The sequence below is a fragment of the Pleurodeles waltl genome, chromosome 3_1 (assembly GCF_031143425.1).
Source record: "Pleurodeles waltl isolate 20211129_DDA chromosome 3_1, aPleWal1.hap1.20221129, whole genome shotgun sequence".
In the NCBI taxonomy this organism is placed as follows: domain Eukaryota; kingdom Metazoa; phylum Chordata; class Amphibia; order Caudata; family Salamandridae; genus Pleurodeles; species Pleurodeles waltl.
In genome coordinates, this window is record NC_090440.1 from 744,862,764 (window position 1) to 744,884,009 (window position 21,246).

A 21,246-nucleotide genomic window follows, 5' to 3' on the forward strand; every position below is an offset into this window, starting at 1 on the left:
CAGATCTTAAAGCAAGGGTGGGAGGAGTGGTGTCTGAATGGTTTTCGGTGATGATTGCTACTATTTGCAGTTGTGATTGAGCCACTGGCACTTTGAGTGCACGTTGATGCACTGTTTAGGGGCTTTCAATGGGATGAAGTGGTAAGCGACAGGATATCACTTTAGGCAAATGAAGTGCTTCTGTACCTGGGGGACCCGGACTCGCCTTGGGTTCTGCACATATTGGATGTGTTCAGTACTTACACGGGACTCTGTATCAAACCCTGGAAGTGATGATCTATCCCTTTGCCCCCCGATAGCATATCTTTTGTTTTTAGAAGATGTTCTACAATTTCCAAACTCTTGAGGTCATAAGTGATTTGCCCAGAATAGCGTCATTTATATTCAAGTCCCAGGGGTAGCATCAGAGCTCTTGTCCCCAAGTACCAAGTGAGCAAGCCTCAAGACCACATTACCCATCTAGCAATTCTGCAACTTCCCAGGTACTGTGCTGCTCCTTAGTGTCTGTGTCAATCAATAGGTTGGTGCATACTCCACTGCCATGGCTGTTTGCTGCAGCTCAGCTGGTCTTTAACTGCTATGTTGAAGGTGAACATCTGTGTGGTAGACTTCGAACAATTAAGTCACAGAACTGATAGATTCTTTTGAGGTGCTGAAGGGCTGTAGGGATAGTACACAATTCCAAATGGTGGAAATGAGGCACTGTAGCTTAGGCTGTACTACGATCATGAAGGTACTCATGTAAAGTGCATTAGTTTAAGACTTGCAGCTGTCTGTGGTGATCTGGTGTTAACTTAACTGGTGAGTGACCAAGGCAGGTGGCCAGGCAGGCTGACAAATAGCCTATTGAGTTGGGGAACAGAATACAATTTTGACTTATACCTGCTCATATTGTCCAGAATGTTTACCAAAACCAAGCATTGAGAGAAGCACAAGTTATTTGTCAATTAGTCTAGAATCTGCTTAGGCAATACCCCATGAAAATGTGAGCAGTTCTGTAAGACGCATTGGTATCTTATGAGGACTAGTTTCAAATTGTGTGACACGAAAAGAACTGTGCCAGAAGCCATTCTCTTATAACAACATTTTTCTTGCTCTTTGAGGCACATCTTTACAAGTGGCCATGTCTGTCAGCCAAGCCCTAGCTCTTGTATTTAAGCCATACCTCACTTTCCCCACCACAAGGTTGTCCTTTTGGGGTGTTGAAATGTGACAGCATCTGTTGTAAAACAGCAGGCCATGGATTCTGATTCACCAACATGCCAGGGGTAGCAAGAAATCATGCACTCTTTGACACGCATGACATCACATTGTTGACCGCTTGTATGACCCTTGTCCATCAAAAATCTCCAATTTGTTGATGATGTGTAGCAGGAAGGCATGCAGCTGAAAGGACAGAAAGTAAAGACAACCCTTTTAGTGATGTTTATTTTCTGTTCCTGAACTCCTTTGATGACCCCCTAGATTAGGGTTATGAAATCAAGAATAGCATCTGCTACCACTGGCTATCCCCAATGAACATCCATGCAGCAGGCTGAAACACTGTGACTGTAGGAGGCTGGACTGGCTTTTAGTGAGTACCAAGGGGTACTTGCACCTTGCACCAGGCCCAGTTATCCCTTATTAGTGTATAGGGTGTCTAGCAGCTTAGGCTGATAGATAATGGTAGCTTAGCAGAGCAGCTTAGGCTGAACTAGGAGACGTGTGAAGCTACCACAGTACCACTTAGTGTCATATGCACAATATCATAAGAAAACACAATACACAGTTATACTAAAAATAAAGGTACTTTATTTTTATGACAATATGCCAAAGTATCTTAGAGTGTACCCTCAGTGAGAGGATAGCAAATATACACAAGATATATATACACAATAGCAAAAATATGCAGTATAGTCTTAGAAAACAGTGCAAACAATGTATAGTTACAATAGGATGCAATGGGGAAACATAGGGATAGGGGCAACACAAACCATATACTCCAAAAGTGGAATGCGAACCACGAAGGGACCCCAAACCTATGTGACCTTGTAGAGGGTCGCTGGGACTATTAGAAAATAGTGAGAGTTAGCAAAATAACCCTCCCCAAGACCCTGAAAAGTGAGTGCAAAGTGCACTAAAGTTCCCCCAAGGACAAAGTAGTCGTGTTAGAGGAATAATGCAGGAAAGACACAAACCAGCAATGCAACAACTGTGGATTTCCAATCTAGGGTACCTGTGGAACAAGGGGACCAAGTCCAAAAGTCACAAGCAAGTCGTAGATGGGCAGATGCCCAGGAAATGCCAGCTGCGGGTGCAAAGAAGCTTCGACTGGACAGAAGAAGCTGAGGTTTCTGCAGGAACGAAAAGGGCTAGAGACTTCCCCTTTGGTGGACGGATCCCTCTCGCCTTGGAGAGTCGTGCAGAAGTGTTTTCCCGCCGGAAGGACGCCAACAAGCCTTGCTAGCTGCAAATCGTGCGTTTGGCGTTTTTGGACGCTGCTGGGGCCCAGGAGGGACCAGGAGGTCGCAAATTGGACCTGAAGAGAGAGGGGACATCGAGCAAGACAAAGAGCCCTCACTGAAGCAGGTAGCACCCGGAAAAGTGCCAGAAACAGGCACTACGAGGATGCGTGAAACGGTGCTCGCCGAAGTTGCACAAAGGAGTCCCACGTCGCCGGAGACCAACTTAGAAAGTCGTGCAATGCAGGTTAGAGTGCCGTGGACCCAGGCTTGGCTGTGCACGAAGGATTTCCGCCGGAAGTGCACAGGGGCCGGAGTAGCTGCAAAGTCGCGGTTCCCAGCAATGCAGCCCAGCGAGGTGAGGCAAGGACTTACCTCCACCAAACTTGGACTGAAGAGTCACTGGACTGTGGGGGTCACTTGGACAGAGTTGCTGGATTCGAGGGACCTCGCTCGTCGTGCTGAGAGGAGACCCAAGGGACCGGTAATGCAGCTTTTTGGTGCCTGCGGTTGCAGGGGGAAGATTCCGTCGACCCACGGGAGATTTCTTCGGAGCTTCTGGTGCAGAGAGGAGGCAGGCTACCCCCACAGCATGCACAAGCAGGAAAACAGTCGAGAAGGCGGCAGGATCAGCGTTACAGAGTTGCAGTAGTCGTCTTTGCTACTATGTTGCAGGTTTGCAGGCTTCCAGCGCGGTCAGCGGTCGTTTCCTTATCAGAAGGTGAAGAGGGAGATGCAGAGGAACTCGGATGAGCTCTTGCATTCGTTATCTAAAATTTCCCCAGAGACAGAGACCCTAAATAGCCAGAAAAGAGGGTTTGGCTACCTAGGAGAGAGGAAAGGCTACTAACACCTGAAGGAGCCTATCAGCAGGAGTCTCTGACGTCACCTGGTGGCACTGGCCACTCAGAGCAGTCCAGTGTGCCAGCAGCACCTCTGTTTCCAAGATGGCAGAGGTCTGGAGCACACTGGAGGAGCTCTGGACACCTCCCAGGGGAGGTGCAGGTCAGGGGAGTGGTCACTCCCCTTTCCTTTGTCCAGTTTCACGCCAGAGCAGGGGCTAAGGGGTCCCTGAACCGGTGTAGACTGGCTTATGCAGAATTGGGCACATCTGTGCCCAACAAAGCATTTCCAGAGGCTGGGGGAGGCTACTCCTCCCCTGCCTTCACACCATTTTCCAAAGGGAGAGGGTGTCACACCCTCTCTCAGAGGAAGTTCTTTGTTCTGCCATCCTGGGCCAGGCCTGGCTGGACCCCAGGAGGGCAGCTGCCTGTCTGAGGGGTTGGCAGCAGCAGCAGCTGCAGTGAAACCCCAGGAAGGGCAGTCTGGCAGTACCAGGGTCTGTGCTACAGACCACTGGGATCATGGAATTGTACCAACAATGCCAGGATGGCATAGAGGGGGCAATTCCATGATCATAGACATGTTACATGGCCATATTCGGAGTTACCATGGTGAAGCTACATATAGGTAGTGACCTATATGTAGTGCACGCGTGTAATGGTGTCCCCGCACTCACAAAGTTCAGTGAATTGGCTCTGAACAATGTGGGGGCACCTTGGCTAGTGCCAGGGTGCCCTCACACTAAGTAACTTTGCACCTAACCTTTACCAGGTAAAGGTTAGACATATAGGTGACTTATAAGTTACTTAAGTGCAGTGTAAAATGGCTGTGAAATAACGTGGACGTTATTTCACTCAGGCTGCAGTGGCAGGCCTGTGTAAGAATTGTCAGAGCTCCCTATGGGTGGCAAAAGAAATGCTGCAGCCCATAGGGATCTCCTGGAACCCCAATACCCTGGGTACCTTAGTACCATATACTAGGGAATTATAAGGGTGTTCCAGTAAGCCAATGTGAATTGGTAAAATTGGTCACTAGCCTGTTAGTGACAATTTAAAAGTAATGAGAGAGCATAACCACTGAGGTTCTGGTTAGCAGAGCCTCAGTGAGACAGTTAGGCACCACACAGGGAACATATACATGCACACCTATGAGCACTGGGGCCCTGTGTGACAGGGTCCCAGTGACACATACATATAGGCCACAAACCTATGAGCACTGGGGTCCTGACCAGCAGGATCCCAGTGACACATAACAACCATACTGAAAACATGGTGTTTTCACTATGAGCACTGAGGCCTGGCTATCAGGATCCCAGTGAGACAGTGAAAACAGTGACAAACACCCTGACATACACTCACAAACAGGCCAAAAGTGGGGGTAACAAGGCTAGAAAGAGGCTACCTTCTCACAGTGACTCATTAGAACAATCTTCTCTCGTGCATGGAAGATAGTTTTTCCTCAATGGTGTGGAAGCAGCAAGTGTGGAGTATATCAAAGTGTTATTCAACAGAGCAGCTTGTTTTTTTAGATTACTCATCAAAACCACCCGCCTCTTGAAACGATAGTAGCAAATCCACTTATGCTTAAAAGGGCCATTCAGTACACGTCAATGCCCCAGCTGACAACAAACAAAGCAACATTCTAGAATGCTTGTTGTTGGTGATTGTTAGCGATGCAGGTCTAGGCATAAAGGTGCCCTGGAGCATCGACCATTATGCCCAATACATGCCCCATATGTTTGTAAAACAGTACAACTCTTATTCTCTCTATGCACGTTCTGGATAAATCACAATATCACACTGTCTCTTTTAAATAAGGGCATAGTAATGAAGTACAATAGGCTTGGTAATTGCGTATAACAAGCATTGGAAAAGCCAACAGGTCTGTCATTCCTATACTGCACTGCCAGACAACGCTACAGGAAGATATGAGTGCTTAGAGAACACACACATAGGCAACATGTACAGTGGCACATACACTCAAAATACAAACACAGATTCACCTTTTCTTCCCTACCTCTGGGGACTCTCTGAAAACACTCAGCCTAGGCTCTCCCTGTCAGCTGCCCTGAGTTGCACAGAGAGTAACACTAGAGTCCTAACCTGTGCACCCAGTGTAGCATAAACACACTAGCAAGGAACACTCAATAGTTTGGGAATATGAGGCATGGGTTCTCCTTTCCAAACAAGAATTGTATGTTGTGTGCCCAAAGCATGTATCATTTGTGTGACCACATGGTACTCAAATTCAAATGCAACATGTTATACTTCAATTAGGCTTTACTCGTTAAAGACACAAGTTTGGTAAAGAAAATATCAGAATTTTCTAGTTGAACAGACTTCATAAGCATTCCATGTGAATTGGAGTGTCGTTTTCACATATCGACATTAGCAATTGCTGTATATATTTTAAATTTTAGAATATCAATTTAGGTATCACCACCCACTTCTCAGAACTTCTGTCACTGTTGACGCAGTATAACGTCATCGCTGCCTGTGGTTGCAAAATGGTTTTAAAACCTCAATCTATCCACAAGTTGTACAAATTAGCAGGAAGTATTGTGACAACTTACCGCATGTTTGTACTTTTAACTGGGAGTTTTCAGCAGAGGTAAAATATTGTTCAGGTAAAGAGGCATACAACTTCTTGAAGTATGTGTCTATATCCTGCTTGTCTCTTCTTTCTCTCTTTCTCACACACTCTTTCTGTTCCTCTGTCTGGAGTTCATTCAGCACTTTGTGCACTAACTACCTTACACAAACTACCTATCCCTCTCTATCCTCCTATCTAATCTGTGCAGCTCTCACCCCTATCTATCTACCATGCAACATCATTCCACTACACAATTCTACCCCACACAATTCCATAACTAACAATTCCAATCCAACCTACATAATTCCAACCACACCACATACATCCACTCCAAACCAAAACAATCGGACCGCCGGGCGGGGGCCAATGCAGCCGCACTCCCGCCGCGGCCATTAGGAGATCCCCGCTGGGCCGGCGGGGATCTCTGCCGCAACACAGGAGCCGGCTCCAAATGGAGCTGGCGGTGTTGCAGCCGTGCGACGGGTGCAGTTGCACCCGACGTGCTTTTCACTGTCTGCACAGCAGACAGTGAAAAGCTGAACGGGGCCCCCAGGGGCCCTGTGACTCCCCGTACCGCCAGCCTTTTCCTGGCGGTTCAAACCGCCAGGAAAAGGCTGGCGGTAGGGGGACTCGTAATACCCTGGGCAGCGCCGCATGCAGAGCTGCCCTGGCGGATTACAACCGCCGGGGCCATTGTGGCGGGAAACCACCGGCCACGGCGGTGCGGCCACGGCGGTGCGACCGCGGCGCTTCCGCCGCGGTCGTAATGCCCTGGGAAGCACCGCCAGCCTTTTGGCGGTGCTTCCTCCCGAACAGCCCTGGCGGTCTTGGACCACCAGGGTTGTAATGAGGGCCATTGTCATTTACAACGTCAATAACTCTGACTCTCGCAAATGTGAGACCTATTGGCATTGCCAATGTTCGTTTCTTTTTTGTCTTCTCCCAGGAGATCGGGCCAACTACTGTTTAAATACACTTCTCACCATTTTAAGATGTGTTCAGGGACTACTTTGATCTTTCACCTGGAGTACTGGAGTGGAGTGCTCATTTTTCTGAACTCTGCTGTAAACAGGGCTATAACTCTTAATCTTATCTGGTCACATTTGCTGTGCATTCCAAGACTTTCCTCCCTCCGCCATTGGAAAGCTCTTCTTACGCACAGCGGCTGCCCCTGCCTTTCCATTTTGAACATGAGTGAAAACAAGCCTGTAAATCCTTTCACAGTGCCCCTTTCATGTTTCACCATTGCGCACCTTTTATTTGGTTAGCTGCACTCTGGAGACAGGGTGATTTTGTTTTTGTGCATTCCTTCGCTCTGATTGAGCATGCATTTTAAACCTTGCATACATCGTCCCTCACAGAAGGAAAAACACAATGCGCAAAGAATCAGATGACTAACACCTCTGCATCATTTTCCGTAGCAAGGGACACTATGGCCCTTATTATGACCTTGGCGGGTGGCTGCCGCCAATGCGGCCGCACTCCCGCTGTGGCCATTAGGAGATCCCCTAGTTTCCACCTGCCAGCCCAGCGGGGATCTCGGCCGCAACACAGGAGCCGGCGGTGTTGCGGACGTTCGACGGGTACAGTTGCACCCGTCGCGCTTTTCACTGTCTGCATAGCAGACAGTGAAAAGCTGCAAGGGCCGTGTCAGGGGGCCCCTGCACAGCCCATGCCAGTGGCATGGGCAGTGCAGGGCCCCCCAGGGGCCCCGCGACTCCCCGTACCGCCAGCCTTTTCCTGGCGGTTCAAACCGCCAGGAAAAGGCTGGCGGTAGGGGGGCTCGTAATCCCCTGGGCAGCGCTGCAAGCAGCTCTGCCCTGGCGGATTACAACCGCCAGGGCCATTGTGGTGGGAAACCGCCGGCCCCGGCGGTGCGACTGCAGCGCTTCCGCTGCGGTCATAATGCCCTGGGAAGCACCGCCATCCTGTTGGCAGTGCTTACTCCAGAACAGCCCTGCCGGTCTTGGACCGCCAGGGTTGTAATGAGGGCCTATATACAATAATCGAACAGTGATCTAGGAGTCTGGAGGTTTAGGGTAGCACCCACTGAGATTACAACCAATCACGTATGTGTAAATATATTCTGTTACTGGCTGGAAAGGTTAGTAATCTTGGATTGATTCATGATTGCTTGTGCAGAATTGGCCAGGTGTTTTTGGTCAAGTTATCCATTGGCTGCGGTGGCTTGGAGTCTGGCTTTGGACTGGATGCGGAATCCCTGCCAACTGCTTCTCAACATTGCTTCATGCGGGTATTTGAAATAGGGAGGAAGACCCGAGAAGAATATATCTAGTTTCCAGGAATCATAGGCTCTTGCTTTTGTTTTATTTAAAATCTTGATGGGCTGGGCAGGAATGGTAACTTCATCAGTCCCTCTGACCCCCAAACTCCGTCGGTAATCTGCCCCCCCATCACCGAAGGAACAGTACTTAAAACGGAAGGTGGCTCTTTTTGTTACTCTTTTCCTGTGGAATCGGAACTGGTGCCTAGTTTAGTGTTGTCACCGCCTTCCGTTCTTTGTAGTAAAAAGTATTCTAATCATAACGATAATTTTTTATTACTTTCGTTTTGTTTCCTGTGATCCTTCCAACACTTGCATTTCCTTTGGTCGCAGTTAAGAGCGTTGCCTAGGGCCTCTGAATATTTAATTATATCTAAAGTATTGTGTAATGTGTTTTTTTGTTAGGTATCAATTATGTTTTAACATGCGTCGGAGTGCAGACACTTTTTGAAGTATAGTCTCGAGGAGATGAGAACCGCATTCTTAAATATATTTTTCTGGCATAGTAGAGGGCCCTGAAAACCTATAGCGGTTTGCAGTGCAGTATGATCACTAACTTAGAGTACCTGTTTGCTACTTAGAATTATTGGTGCTGTTCTATTAAAGGTATTGCGCAGAGCCGTCAGGTACTCCCATTTTGAAATTAAATTAGTGCAGGTACTCAGTACCTTACCGTTAAAAGCTCTGAGTGCAATACAGTTGCTCTACCCAGGTGCTGCAACAGGAGATGTGGTTGAAGCGGCAATGGGCCAAGATCACCGCTACTCCAACTGCCCCAAAGGTTGCTGTGTACACGGTTGGTTCGTAAACTGATTGTAGACAGCATCCCTTCTACAAGAAGCCCCAGATCAAAAGAAGCACAGAGAAATCAATACTTGTACATACAACATAGTTATTAGCATAGTGCTAGCCGGGTTTCTGGAACGCGTTCCCTCAAGGAATATAACCTGCCACGCTCATTCTTGCCCTCGTGACTTGCAGAGGGATTGCTACTCATCAGCCCGCCTTCAAGTTTAACAAGCTCACTCACCTTCTGCACGGAGTAGATAGGTGAGCTGGCAGAATTGGCGACTCTCCAGTGAGCATCACTGGTACCCAGTTATTTGGGAAAGTCTATCTCTTTTGTTAGAGTTGTGGTGCTGTTCTAGGTAGCCTACGTCCTTTTAACAATGAAGTGCACCTGCACCTAAACTCGCCCATTTGAGCTGATGACCCCATAGCGTGTAGCCCGCTGTATGTCGCTTACTGACTTCTTTGGTGAGCCAAGAAATCCTGCTTCTCAGGATCTCCAGCCATGTATTCAGTTGTAGAAGGTAGAGTACTAGGGAGATCCTGGGGAACATGCTCGCTTGTGGTTAGGGCAAGCTTAGTGCTATGCTGTCCAGCACCAAGATGCTCTTGTCTCACTCCCTTGGCGAAGCTGTCCACTTTCTCTCACCCAGCCCTTGTGTAACCCACGAGCATTCTTTATACATATATTTAAAAGTGCTTTACTTACCTCAACTCCCAATGGGGGTCATATTCTAGCCAATTGTACTCTATTTTGTATTACACTAATAGTGAATAACATAATATTATTCGCTATTAGAGTAATAGAAAACTGACTGGAAACAAGAAAGTGGAGCCCCAACCAACGTTCATAAGGCAAGCTACACCTGTATTCCTGACACTGATCTAATTTTGCCACCTCTGAGGTCAAGGGTTGCAAAGGCAGTGCCAGGGGTCACAAGGGGCATTCTTGGGGTTGCAACTGTGACCCCTAAATAATATCCATGGGCCCCTTATGCACCAATTATTGTTTCACTTAGTCAAGAGACGTTTCCTTTTCTTAGGGTACAGCAATTCCATAATCTCCCTAAATTATGTAGAGCATAGATTATAGGCTAAAGCAGTGGTGGCTACTTGTCAACAGGGGTGGTGGGGTCGGGGGTATAAAAAAAAGATAAATTAAATTAAATGTAAAAAAAACAAAACTTATTTTTATGTTTGGAGAGATGGTTCCATCTCCCCTTCCTCCTCATCTCTTCGCCAACTCCAGGAAGCACACAGGCTTCCAGACTACCCTCCAATCAGGACACAGCTGTCACCAGCATAACAGCAGCATCGTGCTTGGTCTGAGCGGCCTGTTTCGGCACTCAGACAGGGAGTAGGCCACTGTGCACTTCCTCCTCCCGACTGTTCAATACAGCCCAGTGGAGAAATGCAAAGTGTGCATGACTGTTTGGCTGGCCCAGCACAGCCGGCCAAAGCGTCATGCACACATATGTGCACGAACCACTCCTTCAGCCTCCTCACTCTAACCCAGCTCCAGAGAAAAAATAAAATGATTATAATGTTGAGTTATCATCATTTTATTTTTCCCTTTTCTTCACTGCATAAAGCAGTAGGTCAACGCTCCTCCGCCTTATTGGAGGAGCCGGCGCTGCAACCAAGCATATATACCAAAATCTTATCAGCTACTTATGTGTAGACTTTCAAATAAAAAAAAATGATTAGGAAATAAATCATAAAATGGGCGGTATAGTCGCTTATATACTGCCATGATTAGAAATATCACTTTTTCTGACTGAAAGCATTTTGTGATATTTGCAGCTATTTTCTCTTTATAGTGAAGTGTGATCTCAGCCCACCCATAACTAGAGATGAGCATTAGAGATCAGAAGCGCCAGTAGCTTTACCTTAATCTATTTAGTCTTTTACGGTTTCAGATGCTCACTAACTATATCTTATACGACCAATATGCCTCATGCGACCTGTTTCTTTGCTATCTTTGTGTGCATACTTGATAATGTCGAACTGGTACTCTTTGTGTCCTGGACATAATATTATCTCCCTCTCCATTATAATACATATGCCATTATCTCCTAATATTGCATGTATGTTAATCCTCCATAACACACCATATCGGTTGTACTTCAGAAAGTGCCCAGAGGAGCAACTGGCGTTTGCTCCCGCTTTGCGTGCCCCTGGGGCGCTGCGGTATTACAGAAGGAATATGCTTACATATCGCCAACGTTGTCAAGAGAGGGCAGTCCCTCATTGGATCGGGGACGATGCACCATGCAAATGAGGGAATCACTTTTCTTCTGTGCCCATGCCGTATTAGAGAGACAGAAAAAAAACAGAGACGTTTTTAAACAACCTGGGCCATATTATATGTAAGCCACACTTTCACTGTTTGTGCCATGGTGCACCTTTAAATAGGTGCGCAGGCAGGGAATGCGCACCCTATTACTGTGGATGTGCTGCCCCCAGAGTAGCTTCGAACATACACTGCCGTGAGGGCAGCACATTCAAGTGAAATACGGAGTGGCCGCTTCACAGCCGCTCCATGTTTTATTGTGCAAGCGGTAACCCGCCTGCTCTATAAAGAGGGATTAGAAATCCCTTTTTAGGTGGATGCAGTGAGTGACTGCACCCACCTGCAAAGGATGTCTGGCGGGGTCGCTGGGACCCCTTTTCTCCCTCAGAAGTGCTGCAACCGGGGGGCGCACTGGCAGCGCGCTACCTTTTTGAGATGCACTTTAATTGCACTTCCTGACAGCTTCTTTGCCTTTGCACCTGCATCCATAATACGGCACAGGTGCAGAGGCAAAGACATTCCTTCACTTGTATGGGTCTGCACCCCCATGGAAATGAAGGAATGCCTTCTTGAGGTAGCACTGGTGGTAGAAGTGCACCAGTGATATTTGTATTGCTAACTCTATTGCACAAGCATCTGGCCCCTTCTGTAATATCAAAGTCGTCCGGGGAGCGCACAAAGTGGGCGCACATGCCTGTGCCCTCCTGGGGTACTTTCTGTAATACGGCCCCTGCTCTGTCTTTAACTTGGTAGTGCAAGTTTGTGGCTGTTCTAAGGGCAGCGTATTCTTCATAATAGGGTGCACTTTCCCTGCTTGCACCCGGCAGCCTGCTTAAAGGTGCGCTGTGGCACAAACAGGGAAAATATGTCCTTTTAGTAATACAGGCGATGTGTTTTCTCTGACGGGTGTTTTTAGGAAGAAGGCAGACTTAATGGGAGATGGGGTATCACCATATAAATCGTGTTTTATTAAAGTATTGAGTGTGGTAAAAATGGCTGCTTCACTCATTGCAAATGTAATTAAAATTTATTTTTAGAGAGTGCTTCATGCCGCCCTTTCTAGGCACTGTAATAAGCATGTGATACTAAAAGTAACTGCATTAAATTTGCGTTGTCACGAGGGTGGCTTGGATTCGAACTTGTAACCTCTTGGTCACCGCAGAAATCAACTTAAAGTCACTGACCCGTTTTGCCAAAGTACCCGCGTAGAAAGCCCGAAGCACACCTTTTCTACAAATCCATGCGCAAAGATTGGCTAAGACCGCCTTCTTTCGCCTTCAGTTTAGATATTTGACAAAGACAGGGTAACAATTGCACTCAAAAATGAAAGGCTGAAATGACACGCAATGGTTGTATTCAAATGACACAAATATGGTAATGTAATACTACAACTAAATATTTGTTTGAAAGAAATGAAATGCTGAATTTCCAGCACTTTATAAATTCAACACATTGGCTATGTTTTATGGTATAACTTGGTAACAGAAAAAGTTATGATAAATTAATGATCATTCATGGAATAAAAGCAAAAAGAAGACTTGGAATTGGTTGATAATAATGTTGTATGATACTATGCCCTATGTCTAAACATAAGTCGGGCGTGACTTAGCAGGCAGGCCCCACTGCCCGGTCATTTCTTGTCAGGACTTCTGTTCTTCACTATTCCAATTAAAATGTCACGTTGGCAGCTCTCTAGCGCCTGAACCTAAGAAGGGCAGATATTTTTTAACTGCTTTTACTCATTTCCCATATGCAAGGATAGTCAGACATTGGCAGAAAAGTTTTGGCAGTAAGTACAAAAATAGTTCCGGGCAATAATCTAGTCAAACAAAAATGACTGCCGTGCGTTTACGCTATTAACATGTATCATCCAACCAGTGGGAGAAAACCCAATTAACAACTACTAACGATATAATAGAAAGCATAAGTGTGTATAAAATTGCACCCATGTGATCAATGAATGGGTTGAAGTACTATAAGGTCCGAAATGTTTTAGCATATAAAACGCAGAGGAGCTTGGAATCTCCAATAGAGTGTAAACAGGTATCAGCAGTAAAGAAATATGTAAGTAGAGTGTGTCCATCTTGGGAGGGGGGGGTGGTATTTTGTAGCTGCAAGATGCAGTACAGGAATCTAGGCAAGTGGTAATGAAGAGTCTAAGGGCTGTTCTGGGGGATCCGTTATGTCATGGTTGGTCTGCTGCGATTGAGCGGTAGCTGTCAACTGGTAGGAACAAAATGGATGCCAGATATCTTGGGCTCTTTATGTCGGTGATTGTAGGGACGCATGTATTTCTCACAATTTTGTCACACTATGTCAGGTTGGTAAGCCACTTAGTCACTGGGAAGGGAGTGGGGAGTGTCTACCCCAATGGATCACAACTTCTTGTTTAGCACAGGAGGAGTGCTATGGCAGTGAATTGTCTGGTGCTTTTGGGGAGGTCTAATGTATAACCCAGAAGTGCAATCAGGGCGTCTGGAGGGATATTGACTTCAAGCATTTGTGATAATATTTGAAAAATGTCGATCCAATACGTGTGCAGAGTTAGGTAGCTACAGGCCATGTGGAGAAAGTCTTCCCCATCCATGTGACACTTGGGACAGTTTGAGGTGCGGGTTGAATCGTATTTGTGTTGATCTGCAGCAGTTATACAGGCCCGTCATAGGAATTTGAAATGGAGAAGTTTATGACGGTGGTTCTGTGAAACCAGTCTAGTCTGAGCGCAACATGCAGCCCACATTTTATCGGTTATTGAGCGGCCTAGGTTGCGTTCCCAATATGATCTGAGTTTATGATCCTGTCCGGAAAGCATCGCAGTGCTGGCACCATACAAACAAGAGAGCAGACGTGCACAGTCCACAACTGATACTATAAGTGTCAAAGGCGGAAAGTCATCTGGGGCTATCGGATAAGTAGGCACGGTGGCTCTCAATGGTTTATGAAGACAATATAGGATAAAGCGGTCCAGTGGCAGCGCACTGATGAAACAAGCATCTGTGGAGTGCGAGAATGCATGACCATTAGGGAAAATGTAAGCAAATGTTATGAGGCCATATCGCAAGAGTGTGCATTTCACCAGGGTTTCGCATATGACAGGGAGCTATGAGTTGTCTGCAAGTGCCAATGCATGTGAATAAAGGAAAGATCCACCCAGGAGCCTCCATGCCCAACAAGTGGTAGATAGGGTTTGAATGTCCTGAGGATCCAGAGGGACCCCAGGGCAGTAATGAACCCAGTTGGGTCAGAGCCGCAAGATCCATCTCAGGTTTGGAGTATATCATTGAGCATCTGCGTGATACCAAGAATGCGCATCTTGGCATTGGGCAGCCAGGTAGTATAGTTGAAAGTGTGGTACTACAAATCCACCCCTCTCATAGGATAGCACTAATGTGTTCCATTTGATTTGCGATCTCCAATGCCCAGACGAGTTTAGTAAGTAGACTACGAAGCATAAGGAGGAAAGTGTTTGTAAGGGGGATTGGAATATTAATAAACAAATAAAGAAACCAGGGGAGAACCACCATCTTAATAATGGCGATCCTGCCAGCCATAGAGAGCGGTAGTTTAATCCATCTCTCAATTTGCATCGACAGCTTGTCCATAACAGGATCATAATTTAGTTGCAGTACTTTATCTTTGTGCATGATGATACCAAAATATTTCACAGACTCATCACACCATGTCAGGGGATCATCACTATGGACATTCCGAGTATTGGGAGTGATGGGGAATTGTTCTGACTTGGACCAGTTAATCCAAAGATCGAAGAAGGTTCCAAACCTCGTCACCTCTTGTAAAAGGTTAAGGGTAAGATTTTCCTCAGGCTTCTGAATAAAGAGCGGGATATCATCTGTGTAGAGGGAAATAAGCAAGGGACACATCTGAAATTGAAGACCTCGATGAGAGTGGGCAAGAAAAAGGTGTCAAACTAGGTGGTCTAGGGCTATGACAAAAATAAGTGGTGAGAGGGGCCAACCCTGCCGGGTATCTCTCAGTATGGGAAAGAGGTCAGTAATAGAGCTGTTTACTCTGATACGTGCATTAATAATGAGAGCCAGTATTTTCGCTAAGATTTTGTTATCAAAATTTAACAGTGATAGTGGTTGGTAAGAGCCACAGAGCAAGGGGTCTTTACCAGGTTTAGGAAGGAGCGTCATTACCACTTCATGCATGGTCGGGGGAAGTACTCCCAGTTATATGGATTCCTCAAATACCGCTAGTAGTCAGGGGGCTAAGAGGTGTTTAAATCGCCTATAGAATTCTCTGGTAAAGCCATCAAGTCCGGGGGCTTTGGTGCCATTCAAAGAGTCTATTAATTGTATAACCTTGTCTCAGGCAATCGGTTCTGTAAGGAATTGTTGTTGCGGGGTGATAAGGCAAACCATTGCCACCTCGTCTAAGTAGGATGACAGGGTAGTGGCATCATCCATTACTGGGGAGTATATAATTGGGTGTAGTAATGCAGTATGGTATCAGCTATATCTTTATTTGATGTGACATGTTTATCAGCAAAATGGAGTTCTGGAATGTAGGAGTTTGCCCTTGGCGGCATAAGTAATTGGGCTAGTGTCTGTCCAGGTCACTGTCTCTCACCGTATCTACAAGCACTTGCATGTTTGCCCAGGAACAGAACCTCCCTCTCGGCTAAGTCAAGGTACTCTGTCAGAAGAGCTTCACATTTCAGAGTGATTGGTGGGCGAGCGTCCAAAGATGCTTGAGCATCAAGTGATGCTAATTGTTCCTCAATAGTTCAGAGACTCCTAGGAATGTCTCTGAGAACCCCTGATTGTTTAGCAATGCAAATTCCCCTTATGCACGCTTTGAAAGCATCCCATAAGGTGACATGGGTTTCAACCGAACCATCATTGAACTGAAAATACTCTAGAATGGCAGTGTGAATTTCAGAACTAAACAGTTCATCCTACATCGCAAGTGTGGGGAATCGCCAATGTTTTTCAGAGCTCCCCCAAAGGAAATGTCAAGAGTAATCAATAATGGATAATGGTCTGATAGTTTACGAGAGAGGTGGAATGTGGAGTTCAGCCATGGTCAGAGTGTGGCAGAGAGAAGAAAATAGTCAATGCATAACCACATGATGTATGAGGCCGAGCAGTGGGCATAGCGTAAATCAGACAATTGCTTCAAATCCCAGTCATCATGCAGGAGACAAGTATTACAGATGTCTTTAAGGATAGTGAGAGCGATTTTGGATTGTTTTATGGGCACAGAGTGGTGGTGTCAGTTGTGGGGTCCATGAGTAGATTATAATTCCTGGCTATTATAATGTAGTCGAAGTCTAGGGTTCTAATCTGGGTGGAAAGGGTTCGAAAGAAGTCTGGGAAATCAATGTTGGGTCCATAAATATTAGCTAGAAGCACTGAATGTCCTGCCAGGGTACCAGTTACCAATATGTATCTTCCCTCTGTGTCTGTGACAGTGCAAGCATGTCTAAACAGGATATTTTTGTGTATAATGGTACACATACCCCGGAGCATAGGAACTATAGATTGCTAAGAACCAATGTGTTCCCCAGGTTGAGGCAAAGGTATATTTACCACCAGGGGGCAAGTGGGTTCCCTGGAGAATGTAATCTGCACTCCATATCTGGTGTCATATTGTGGAACCTGTTTACCTTTACGGCAGTCATTAAGACCTCTGATATTCCAGGATATAATTCAAAGGGAGAGATCTTGTGTTTCAGTAACAAGGGTATGGACCATAAATGGTAATATTATAAATACAATAAGGAGAGTAGTTTGCGACTATGTGATGAGCAGTGAGAGCGACATATACAACAGTCAGTAATGCAAATGTTGATTGTAGCAGTTCCCTCCCCCCACTCAAACTGGGCTAAAAGAGACCCAGTATATCCCGCTTGCTGATCCCTATCAAACAAAAAAACATTTTTAACATGTATGTGTTTACCACTTGCGGGTGGCAGTGCAACAGCGGGCACCCTGCACATCTAGGAGCAAACAAAAATAGTGCTGTCAGGATATCGAGTCAGCCAAAAGGAGTAGGCACCAGCAACAATCCGAGGGCTGTTACATGGAAGTTTGAAACAGTGCCCATATGCAACATGGGCATTCTCATGTGCCAGAGATGCCAACTTTATCCAGGTGAGAGGAAGTCATTAGTGGCGCTGGAATGAATATCCAGCAGGGTTCTGTCTTGTGAGGCATTGCAGGTGGCACTACAATCTCTCTGATGATGTTTAGAGAATTTCTGTGTGTCAAAAGTGTGACATTTACCATTAAGGTCAACTTTTGAAGGCAGGCAGGGTATAGCATCCCGTAAAGAACTCCCAGTTTCAGGAGTGTGGTTTTTGACATCTATGAAATTGCTGCACGTCTCTTGGACCATGGCAGTGAAGTCTGGATACTGGGAGATGGAAGACCACTGCCAGTTCAGTGGACCGTTTTCCCTGGCCAATCGCAGGGCCATGTCTCTATGCCTGAAATTTAGAATGCAAGTTATGATGAGTCGAGGAGGGCAACAAGGGTTTGGTCTTAGACCAAGTGAACGGTGCGCACGTTCAATTACAAATGTAGAGGTGAATTGTTGCGCACTAAAAAATCAGCCAGAAATTTCTCAACGAAAAGAGTAAGCCAGCCAGGTTTGGTGGATTCAGTGTTTCCTATAATGCGCCGGCCCCTGGCCTCCAAATTCTTGTTCTTCATAGCCACTGTTTTTAACAGTTTCTCCATATTGTCCAGGTTTCGCACTGATTAGGCAGAGCCATCCTCTAGGCCAGATATCCTTCCTTAGGAGTGATGTGGCACTTTTTTTGTTCAGTCATAATATCAAGTCTTTGAGCCAAGGCGTCAAAGCGACCATTCATGGCCCCAAATCGCACTCTGAGCTCTGCCATGATGGCCTCAGTGCCACCGACAGGCATTGGATCAGTGCTGCATAGTTCCCACCCCTCCACCTTCGAGGTAGACCTCGCAGGGCCCTCTGGCTTTTGCTTCTTAAAATTAAGGTGCCCTTGTTTGGGGTCGCCGCGGACCATAGGCTCCAGGAACCCATGTGGTAATGATCAATGGTATTTGATGGTCGTGTAGGGCAAGTGGGAGCACAGGTTTACTATTTGGGATGTAATGGTTTAGTAGCTCAGCACACAAATCACTAAGTAGAAATATGCCTCAGTGAGAGAGGCTGGGAATGCAAAAATGGATTCCACCTAGCGCTGAGACACAGCACAGCGCAAGTGCCACAATCCCTCTGCATCACTGGGCGCACGGATCACGTCGCCAAAGGCCATCAGGCCCAGACCCTCAGGTTGGTGGAGCAAATTCGAGGCTGCAGCAGTGGGAAGCATGTAGGGCTAATGAGGCCGGGCCGGCACATGTAGTAACCAGCAGCACACTAGGCACTGCAACGGCCCATCAGTGCAAGGGCAGGCAGCAGCACTAGTTTCTCAGGGCCTCGAGGTGTGAGGCTCCCGTCCTACCTCGAGTCCATCGGCTAAGTTGCGATGGCCCCTGCCTTCTCCTATGAGACGCAACCAAGTACCAGCCTCCTAGATTGGGCCCCAGTCATGTGGTCCGCCGCTGCACTTTGTTGTCGACGGTCAAGCGTTTTTGTGGACCAAGGTGCCCCCTACCACCAGGTCCCCGGTGACGCTGGAGGGGGGTAGCAGAGAGCCGGAAGCGGTAGTCTGGCCTGTGATCCTGTCCGTCCCCAGGACGCAGATGGAGCGGGCTCAACAGCTGAAGTGCGCACCATCTCCTCCTCAGGCTGAACTCACCCCAGTAGGCCCAATCTGCTTTCGCGGTCCAAATCACCGCTTCAGCCGGATCTCTTCTTTCTCCGCCACTACCGATGTTGCCCCATGTGTCCAGCGGGCTTGTAGGCATAGGTCTCCGCATGTGGCTAATAAGAAACCTGCAGCAATTAAATGGTTTTAGGGTGAAGCCGCCAGAGCTTCAGCACAGCGCAGCCATGTCGGTCAGCAGCTTGGCCACGCCCTGAAAAGGGCATATCTTTATTTTAGGCCCCCAACCTTTTCTGTGATAAGAGCTACTTATGTTCAATGAAAATCATCCAGAGCTACTAATATTATTAGTGATGTAATAGTGACCACATCAGACAATACGACATTAGTGGCCATCATCCCATTCAAGGTACCAGCAGTGATCACCTTGGTGCATTATTCAGGTTCCCAACAATAATGTCAAAAAGGCTTCATCATTTTGAAAAGGGTCTACATGGTTAATACATGACAGCCATAGCAGCAATGCCTCTGAGAATATCAGTGATAAGTCCCTCAGGCACTGTATGATTTATCACTTAAACATGAGCTTTAAATATATTTTGGAAATTAACCATTTTTCTGCAAACTTCTGAAAATCTAAACATTTAAGTCTCAAATACAGGCTTTTCAATGTTGGCATCCATACATTAAATTCACCTAGCAAAACTATTATAGTAGGCTAGGCTGCGCACAGGAGTGTTACTTACAGACATGGACATCATTCAGGGGTTGCAGTGGTCATAGCTGCGACTCTTGGCTTGCCCTTTGCGACCCCTGACACTGCCTTTGCAACCCTTGACCTCAGAAGTGGCAGATTCAGTGCCAGGAACACAGTGGGAGCTCTTTATGGACCTCAGTTTTGGCTTCTCTTTCTTTGTTTTCTGCATTTTCTTTATTACACTAACAGTGAATGATAATGTATTTTTCACTATTAGTGTAATAAAAATGTAATACCATTAGCTGGAATATGCCCTTCTATGGCAACTGAGGCACGTAAAACATGCTTTCAAATGTATGTTGTGTGTGTGCTTGAGGGTGGGAGTGTGTTTATGTGAGAGAGTTTATGTAAGTGTGACTTTGGGCGTAAGTGTAAGTATGTGTGTGTGACCGAAAGTGGAGTTCAAGGGGCATGTGATGTCACTTCTGCTACCTCTGGCATTTTGGTGAATTGACTTCCATGCTTATAGACAGCTGGAGAGCTATCTGTAGTTCACAATCTACTCCCAGGTTGGTGAAGCCTGACCTTTATTGGAAAACAGTTGAAGTGGAACTTCGTGGAACCTGAAGACCTGAGATTCTTGTAATCCCTACTTAGTGCTTGTTCAACTTGTGTGATCGTGGATTAATGATTATCTTCTTGTTCTACGGTTCGCTTGTTTTTTAAACACTACTAATACTTGGAATCAGGCTAACCCTTGTATTAAATCATTTTCAAAATGAAGACTTTGTTGGAAATGTCCTGGAATACAGGTCTTTTATGCGCTAAAAAACATTTCACATTACAATTATTGTGTCTTATGTACCTTTAATTGCGTTTTAAGAGTTTTTTAATATTTCTATTTACATTTCAGTGTTTACTGATGGCGAGGAAGCCAACATGTTCCTCAGTCGCAGTCTGCTGTACAACCGATTTGATTTTGAGATGTTTGTTCCTGGAAATCCTGAAAGAGAGTGCTACGAAGAAGTTTGCAATTATGAAGAAGCACGAGAGATTTTTAAAGACCACTCTGCAACAGTAAATATATTTGTTATCCTTCTGCCTTGGCGATGTCTTGCTTCCCAAGCGTTAGTAACTTCTATGGAAAATCAGCAGAGAAAAACACATGCAGCAGTGCAGCTAAGAAAGGAGGAAAGACAAGTCCTCATGTGTAACAATGCGTGAACTCACCACTGAGACATGACAGTCATATGACCTTTCTCCTACCCAGAATCATGTAAGACTTCAACAGCAGTGTTGTAACATAGGCCCTGCAGCCCCCGTGGTGGGGTGGGGGTGGGGAGAGCGAGCGCTCTGAGGAGCCCCTCAGCACAGGTCCCTGGTCTGAGAGCTCCTGAGTCCGGAGGAGGACCCTCCATGTACTATGCAGGGCACCCCCCTCAATTTACGTTTATGCCACTGTTCAACAGATGGGTCTGCCTGTTTGCCCTTACCCTGCTCCCATAGAGACCCTCATTAATGTGGGGAGGTAATAAGTACCCACACTCTGGGTGCAGTATTTGTGTGTGGTATTAACTCCTCATACCGAGT

At 46.4% G+C, this 21,246-nt stretch overlaps 1 protein-coding gene across 1 annotated transcript in view; it reads left to right on the forward strand.

Moving 5' to 3' along the window:
- The window catches only part of PRRG4 (proline rich and Gla domain 4), a 247,846-nt gene that overhangs the window by 142,307 nt on the left and 84,293 nt on the right, over window positions 1-21,246 (forward strand). Inside the window, exon 3 of the mRNA XM_069223514.1 lies at window positions 20,570-20,733. Coding sequence (XP_069079615.1) covers window positions 20,570-20,733 — 164 coding nt within the window. The remainder of the gene's footprint in view (window positions 1-20,569; window positions 20,734-21,246) is intronic.